Source organism: Xiphophorus hellerii, chromosome 13 (assembly GCF_003331165.1).
Source record: "Xiphophorus hellerii strain 12219 chromosome 13, Xiphophorus_hellerii-4.1, whole genome shotgun sequence".
Classification (NCBI taxonomy): Eukaryota; Metazoa; Chordata; class Actinopteri; order Cyprinodontiformes; family Poeciliidae; genus Xiphophorus; species Xiphophorus hellerii.
Window position 1 is genome coordinate 27,601,134 of NC_045684.1, and position 8,707 is coordinate 27,609,840.

Below are 8,707 nucleotides of genomic sequence, written 5' to 3' on the forward strand. Positions count from 1 at the left end.
GAATCTGACAGACTCAGATAAAAGGCTGTTTGGAGTTGCCTGCAGCATCAAACAGCATCAGCTGCCTCCTCCTCCCCCTGTTTATTCCCTTCCCAACATCACCTCCCCTCTTCCTCACTCTTCTCCCTGCTTTGGTTTACTCTGTTGCCATGACTACACCCACAGCCAGAGCCGTCGCCTGTCAGGGCTCCGCTCTCAGATCACCTGATGCGGGTCGCCTTCACCGGCGGCCTCTTTCGCACTACGACGCCGTTCAGTTCAGCCGCGATGGAGGCTGAGTGTGTTTTGGAACGGAGCATGTGCAGTTTTGTGCACACAATATTTTAAAGAGTTTGTGTGTGCGTGGGTGTGGGGGGTGGAGGTTCAGGGGGGAAAACATAAATGCGAATCTCAAAATCCAATTTCCACGTCTGTGAAGAGAGTCTAGTCAGAGCTGTGTGATTTGAGTGGAGGATGGGATGAAATTACCTGTTAGAAGTCACGCTACGGGGATGACTGCTTTCCTACATGAATGAAAATTGCAGTAGGCAGGACAGCAGTGATACGAAACCCACTTAGAGCTGGATTCTTTCTGTAAACTCTCACCGACAAACCAATTACCTGCTGTTCTCTATGCTGTGCTTTCTATAAGATTCAACGAAAACAAAGTGAAGTTCTCTCTTTAAGCTGCCTGTCCACATTGCAGTCATGTGGTTTGATGGTTTTCTTGTTGGCAGTGCTTTGAACTGTCCCAGTAGGAAGCCACTTAGCCTTCTTCTTCTAGCTAACTGCTCTAACATTTCACCAGGTTGGCCAAGCTTTCTCTCTTGATCTGTTGGTCAGGTTTTGAATTACTTTCCCGTTGAAGTGTCCTATCGACGAGCAGACTCCACTGGATTTTTATTCAAATCCCCTGGTGTTTCAAAGAGTGTGTCATTTCTAACATTCTGACAAGGTTCTCGGGACCGTTAGAAGGACTTTCTCCCGTTAAACACAGATTTGCATCTCCTGATGTTTGGTTTTCATATTTGCTCTGTGTTTGAGGCTGCAGGGAGGTTTCTGAGAGCGCGGATCTGGCGAGAGAGGGAGAGAATGAGCAATGTTGTGATCAAAAGAGGCTGGGACACCGAGAGGGAGATGAATGGGCCTGAGAGGAGGAAAATTGGACAGGAGGCAGAGAGTGAATGAAGATAGAGAACAGCTCAAGGTATCTGCAGACAGAGATTGTGAGTTATGTGCAGGTAATAAACAAGGCAGAATAGATAGATATCTCCAGAGAGGAAAAAGAAAAAGGTGTGTGATTGCACATTCAGGCTGGGCTTAAAAAGTTTGCTCTTGCCAAAACATCCCAAAGGAGAAAGGAAAAGCAAAAAGAGTTGGGAAAGCAAAGAGAGGAAAGGCAATAGGGATGGGGGGGGGGGGGGGGGGGGGGGGGGGGGGGGAAACTGGAGAGAGTGTGAATAATGACACAAGAGGGAAAAATCTGGATGAACAAGCAGCATTTAAACTAACTTGGCCAACACAGATGATGTGTAAGCCTAGTAAGCTCTCCTTTAGGCGAGCTTAGATCTCATCAACTCGCTCCAGGTTGGCATTGCCTTCAAATGCCTCTGCAGAGGTAGGGATTAGCTTTACAGTCATCATTCAGACTCTTAAACATGGTTCTAAAGAGGCCTATTCTTCAGCCTCCCAACACGCTCCACGCTCACCCACAGCCGCCCCCTCCATCCCTCCTCACAGAGAGACTTCATCATCAAAATGCTGTAGTTGCCTAAGGTCGTGGTAATTGTGCCGTGATTTTAAAAAGGAGGTTAAATGAACATGTCACTTACCCTGTTTGCTTCCTATCTTTCTTCTTCTAACCCTCTGTGTTTCTGTTTCTTCCTTTCATTCTGGTGCTCGTCCGCAACCTCTCGTGCCAAATCACACCCCCTCTCTTCATCCCTCCCTCCTCAGCTCTGGCTGGATCTGAGGTTTTCATATTTGGAAGCCTTGCAATCGATATGGGCTGTCTGTGATTGGGTTGCCTCATGTGATTCATTTCTGTAACCTTGGTGATAGTTTGATGTGGAGGCTGCACCCATGTCCATATTATGACTCAGTGAGCGTGTGTAGAGAGGAGAGGTTGGTCAAGGGAGGTATCGATCGGTCCTTCACACTCGCTGCCCTCTCTGCTCTCCCCACTATCTCCTAGTTTTTCTTTATCCATCTTTTGTCTCACTTGCCATGAAGGCGTGATAGCTTAGCCATAATTGAAATGACTGTGCTCTCAAGAACTGATTATTTAGCTATAAATGTTTCCTTAGGCAATCCTATTTATCTCACCTTCTCTCCCTTATTTCCTTGGTCTCACTATCTTTCCATTTTTTTCTGTCTTTGCAGAATTCAATCAGACACAACCTATCACTGCACAGTCGTTTCATCCGAGTGCAAAATGAAGGGACGGGAAAGAGCTCGTGGTGGATGCTAAACCCAGAAGGAGGGAAGATGGGTAAGGGACCCAGACGACGTTCATCATCCATAGATAACGGGACACGCCACTTGAAGACAAAAGGTCGCACAAGTCGAAAAAGAGCAGGGGCTATAGGCCTGGGACGGGGACAAGTTCAGGGAGCTGGTCTGACAATGCAGAGCTCCCCAGAGCATGGCAGTCCAGCAGGGAAAGGGGGCGTCATGATCAGTGGAGAAGAGTATGACACTTGGACAGACCTGCATTCCCGCACTTCATCTTCTGCCTCCACGCTGAGTGGCTGCCTCTCCCCAATCCTTGCAGAAGAGGAAGCTGATGAACCTGAGGAGGGTGGACTATCTTGCTCAGCTTCCCCTCGGATATACCCTAGTCCAACAAGCACCCGCTCACCGGCGTTGGGCACTGGGAGCCACTGCCCCAACGTGGAACTGCCTCAGCTGACTGACCTGACTGGAGCTATTAGTCTAAATGAGAGGAGCTACTCCCAGCAACAGCAAATCAAGTGCAATGGTTATCCCTTTGTGCCTGGGCCAAAACCTGAAGGATCCTATTGTGGACCCATTTACGGGCAGTCTTCCATGTGTATGTTGCGGCACCACACTCCAATGGAGACCATTCAGGAGAACAAGCCAGTTAACTTCCAGCACCCAATAAGGAGCTATTCAGAGAACAATGCTTTGCAAAGTCTTCTTACGGGAAGTCCTTACTGCAACAAAGATGCTGTGCTGGGTCAGGGACGTGAAACGCATGCACTGTTGACACAGGGGACTAGTGTTCACAGCCAGCACAACCGCAATCAGAATCCCAGTCACAATCAAAACCATAGCAACAGCCAAGAGCATGCTCACAATCCCAGTCTACGTAACGGCCATGGCTCAGTCCATGACCAGAACACAGCTCACCATCAAAACCACAATCAGGGTCATAAACACCAAGCCAGCCTTGACTACAGCCACAGTCACAAGCCCCACATTGCCCATGAATATGGTCAGAGTCATGAGCACGGTCACAGAAGCAAAGTGAATTCCAACCACGACCACAACCCTCATTCTAGTCAAAGTCACCTGCACAACCACACACCCCCAAACCCTCATAACCCTATGCATAGTGGGCCTCACCATCAGGCTCTGTCTCCTCGGGTGAGCACTGACGTCCTGCAGCCCTACAGTCTTAAGAACTCTAACCACTATGGGCCACGCCCCCACCTCCCAACATCTCCTTCTCTGCCCCCAAACCCTGCAGGGATCCTGGATGTTCCTCAGGACCCCTGTCGTCTTGCTTCTGCCCCTCACCCTCGACACCAGTCCTACCCCAGAGCTCACCATCAGGCCATGGCTGAATCCTGGCAAGCCTATTATCACAACAACCACAATCACCAACCTGGGAATTCGGCATATCAGGGACAACTGCACAGCTCGCACAACAGAATGGCTGCCCAATTGGAAATGGAAAATGCCCCCAACAGCCTAGACTGTGATGTGGACCCGATCCTGCTTAGTGATTTTATGGACACAGATAATGTGGACTTCAACTTTGATGGTTCTCTTTCTCAAGGGGTGGGCATGGGGATGGGCATGACTTTAGGGGCTTTTTGTTGTCCTCCACCAGCTCATAGCCACCAGAGTTGGGTGCCTGGGTGAACTCGGATCTGAGGGGTTTGAATAGACCATAAAAGTCACCCGCTGGGCAGGGCTCTGGGTCAGCTGTACCCTTGGACTGATTAGCTGTGATTCTGTTTTGTTTTTTTGTTTTTTTCAGGCATATTGTCATTTTATTTCCTGGGGACTCTCACACTGTGTATTCTTTGTCTCCCTCTTTCTCCGTGTTTATGAAGCTTTCTGTCTCCATGTTGAATTTGCTTCCAATGAGCCCAGTGGTAAAATCTGACCCTTTCCCAGTTTATGCCCTGCAGTTTTTTTCTCTCTCTCCTCCTAATCATCATGTTTGTCCTTGGCTCTCAAGCACTTTACAGCCATCTTTTCATACAGATGCAGTAACCCAAACACCAGACAAAGTCATGTTGTATGTTCATTTTTAATGTATGCAATCCACTTAGTATTATCTCCACCTACAAAGAATTTGTTGTTCCTGACATAAGAACATGATCAAACAGCTGCATACATTTCCTCAGTGCCCAGGTGCTCATAGATTGGAAAGTAAAGGGCAGAGGGTGGAGGTTTGTGGCTGTCAGGTTTAAGAATAAGGCTGATATTTTTTGAAAGACTGAGGCATAAGGGAAGGGAGGTGAAACGGAGAGAAAGGGGGATTTGTCCTCTCCCTGGTGAACAGTGGTGGTTCCTACTCTGTTCCGGAGTGGAGGACAATCATCCATCACACAACCATCAGCGCCACTCCATTGAAATGCAACGTCCTTTCTTTAATCTCCAAAGTAATGCCAGATTGATGCATCATGATTGCTAATCTAATGTGCTTCTCTGTTTTTTCAACCTCCTCCCCTCCCTCTTCAGCTCCGGACACATGGGCTTAATGTCTTTTGGTGAAAGCGATGATAAAAGTCACTCAACACTAAATGGGGATAGGGATTGGAAAAGGGGGGTGGTGTCAGAGGAGGTGGGGGGTTATGGAGAGGAGATGATATGAGAAGAGAAATGCAAATATTCCCTCTGTGCCTCTTTCTCTCCATTTTGCAGATTTATGTAGCTTTCGTACAATGAAATAAGCAATGATCAGAGCCTGCTGTAAATCCCGAGGAGCTACATGATTGGCCAGAACTGGGTTTCCTCAGCTTGGTACATTCACTGGCCCACTCCAGAACAGCTTAGCAAGTGGCCATGAGTCAACTGGATGCTGGTGAAGCTGCCCTCAACGCAGTCAGTAACAGCCAGGTTAAAGCCCTCTATGTGTTTTTACTCCAGAGAATTCCTCGCTGATGAGCAGCATCAGCCGATTACTATTTTGTGCTATCTCCTGTACCCAGACTCCCTCGTATCGCACCACCCCATCCCGAGGTTACTCGGAGGGTAAACAAGAGTAATTAACCGCCAAACAAGATGGATGATTTATGCAAGTGCATGTAGTCGCTCATTTGCTCAAAGTCATAATTCTTCCCCCTGCCAAGCACAAGGAAGGTGATTTTTTAAGAAACGGTGCCGGGCCACGAGGTAAAGTGTCTGTTTGCAGTGTCCTTCACGTCTTTCAGCCATCTTCCGTACGATCATCCCCACCCCATCCAGGCCACGGTTTATGTTGCTGTTGTCTTTTCTCGTGCTCGTTCAACGATTGTGCAGTTTTCTGTCCGATGTAGTGTGGACTGGAGCGCTCTCCAGCATTTCATTTATGTTGCTTGCAGTTTAAGAATGGGCCGAGGGGGTGGGGGGTGGGTTTGGGCTTCCGACCTTCTGAGGACAGAGAGAACAACACCATGGGAGAAGGGAACGGTGGACAGACAGTGAGACGCAGAACAGGGAGGAAAAAGTGAACAGGTTAGACCAGATCTGTTTAGCTTTAAGAGGTTTTCTATCTATAAAACTGCCTGTTACAATCAGGCCAAATGTCAAGTGCTGCTCAACCGGCTCCAGGGAGCTTCGACCAGGCAGCCACTTCTCCCTCCTGATCAAGGACAATGACTGGTATTTTCATACACTTTTCTTTTCTTTTCTTCTACTTCTTCTTTTTGTATGTGTTAAAATGGCCCATTGTTGTAACCCAGCTGTATTTGTTCTCCTGCCCGTGTGCACCTGTGTGTCAAGTCAAGCTTCTCATGGGCAGGGGTGTGTGTGTGAGTGTGTGTAGAAGTGACGTACAAGAACCGATTAAGGGGGAAATTGTTGAGTAGTTCCCTGCCCTGGTGTTTTCCATGCTTGGCTGAGTGCAGCATACATTATATATACAGTTTATATTTATTGTTTGTGAAGCTGGTTCTAAAGAAAGACCCCTCACTGCTTTGTCTTCTTGTTGACAGACACAGAATGCATTTCAGTTTGACTGCATTTCATCCTGTACATAATCTATATTTACAAAATTGTATTCTATTTTTTTTTTTTGTTTGTTTTTGCAAATATGTTTTTTTTTTTCTAAAATTGTGTATCTGCTCATCTGGTGACCGTCAAATAAAACAAAAATGAATACAGATTCCTCTCGTGTCTCAGTTATTCACCCAGACACCGTTCAAGGGTCAGGTTGGATTCCTTAAAGTGAGGCTAGGTAATGTTGTGGTTAGTAAAGGTTTCCTTACCCGGAGATGAAGTCATGTCTCAGTGAGTTAGCAGAAAAGTTTAGAAATAGCTAACAGCCAGCTGAACCAAATCTGTGATTTAGGGAATGAAAACAAGTCAACTTAACCTGAACTTTACCGTATAGACTCAGGATCATGGTATCACTTTCTGTAAATATATAACTGAAGTTGACTGAGTTGCACTAAATAAAATAACTATGAAATGTTTCAGTACTACAGTATCATCAAATTCTGTAACAAGACATATTTTTTACACTCTGCTTTTCCATTTGGGTTGCACTTATGTTTTGATAAGAGTTATTTTTAAAAACGACGGTGTTTTTCTCTGTACATTCGAAACAATATTGAAATCATTACAGGACTTTACATTTTTTATTCTCTGATTTGGAAAACTTTGAATGTGAAAAAGCACAAGTTTTTTAAAATTATAACTGTATTTGGATAGATTCTGGCAATGGTGAGTTAAATTAGAATTCAACCCACCAAACTTTAATAAAGGAAAGAAAGGGCGTCTAGCAGCTTGTTGTTGCTTTATATCTGAACTTTACATTCCATTAAGCTAAACTCGATGTTGTGTTTCTGCTATTTAAATTCTACAAATTTGTGTTTGTAGATTAAATCAACACAATTCACAGCGGAGACTCATTCCTTATAGTGTGGATCTTTGGTTCATCATGAAGAAACCTAACCATCTGCTGTTCAGTGGACGCTGCGGTCTGGCGCTTTGCAAGTCCTTTAGTAACCATGGAAACACCTGAGTGTCTTTACCCACCTGTTATATTTATTTATTTATTTATGCATCTATAATATTATTGCATCTACAACAAGAAAACTTTGGCTAATTTTTTTCTCCATCAGCTCTCTGTGCCCATCGTTAGCTGATCCCTCTACTAGCATGTCAGGAGTTTGGGCACCGTGTGTTCTCACTGCCCCGTCAACCTAGGAGGCCTTAATGTTTCTAAATAACTTTGAGTTGATCATTTTACAGTGAAAAGCAACGTTCACAAATAGGATATTCTGTGGAGTAAAATTCACTTTAAAACCAGTGAAGTGATCAGAAAAAATTACCTCTGCATCTCACAACCAGAAATGTAAAAATTTGACAGTACAAATAGAAAAAATGTGGCTTTCTTTCTTTCTCTCTGAAAACAAGACAGCAGTTGAACAAAGTTTTACCTGAATCCACAAATTCTGAATCAATGTCCATAGTTAACAGTGAAGCATGATGATTACTTGGAGTTGCTGTGTGGTCACAGGATCTGACGACCTTGCAGCCGTTTAGTTGATCACGTAACCTCTGCTTACCAAAGTAAACAGCAGTCAAAAGTGAGGCCATCTGTCAACAACCCAACGATCCCAAACACAGCAACAAATCTACAACAAAAACTTTACAAGAGAAAAAAAAAACTGGAAAATTCCAGTCTGAGCTCAGACTGGTTGAAAAGCTGGAGTGACAAACGTATGGTACAGAATATACACTATATAGGATAAGACAAGATAAAATATCTGCACATCTCAATAAAATGAACATATATAATAATCAAAATGCTGCAAAATTTTTAAATCACAGTGGGGGACTCTGTTGGCTTTGCTATTACTAAGTAAAATATGACAGAGTGAAATCAGTTGTGTATTTCTGTACACCGGTGAACAAATAATAAGATCATTTTAGTATATTCTGATATACTGTATAAAACCCAAGGACTTAATGTCCTTCCAAAAGCTCAACTAAACAAATAACATTTAATCAAAAAATTTGAACATGTTCAATAAAAGATTCAAAATTATGTTGGAAATGTTGTGTGACTGTAGTGGTTGAACCCAAAATGTAGGCGGAGTCGGAGAAAGGAAAGTTTGAATATTCAATAAAAATAGATAAACTTACAAGCAAGGAAACACGGACAGAAATGAACAGAGTGACAGGAATGAAGAGAAGAATCTGGAGGCAACTGGAGCAGCTTACCCACGAAGTTTGGGCCAAACATACCTGTGGACAGGAGCAGAAATGTCATTGACAGCTACAGAAATTATTTTTATTGCAGCATTTGTTTTAAAAGGTTGAG

The 8,707-nt window shown here is 44.5% G+C and overlaps 1 protein-coding gene across 1 annotated transcript in view; it reads left to right on the forward strand.

The window, feature by feature from the left end:
• foxo6b (forkhead box O6 b) overlaps window positions 1–6,541 on the forward strand; it is a 45,462-nt gene extending 38,921 nt beyond the window's left edge. The window contains exon 2 of the mRNA XM_032581337.1: window positions 2,362–6,541. Within this exon, the coding sequence (XP_032437228.1) occupies window positions 2,362–4,089 (1,728 nt within the window). The 3' untranslated portion in view covers window positions 4,090–6,541. The remainder of the gene's footprint in view (window positions 1–2,361) is intronic.
• Window positions 6,542–8,707: the final 2,166 nt, after the last annotated feature.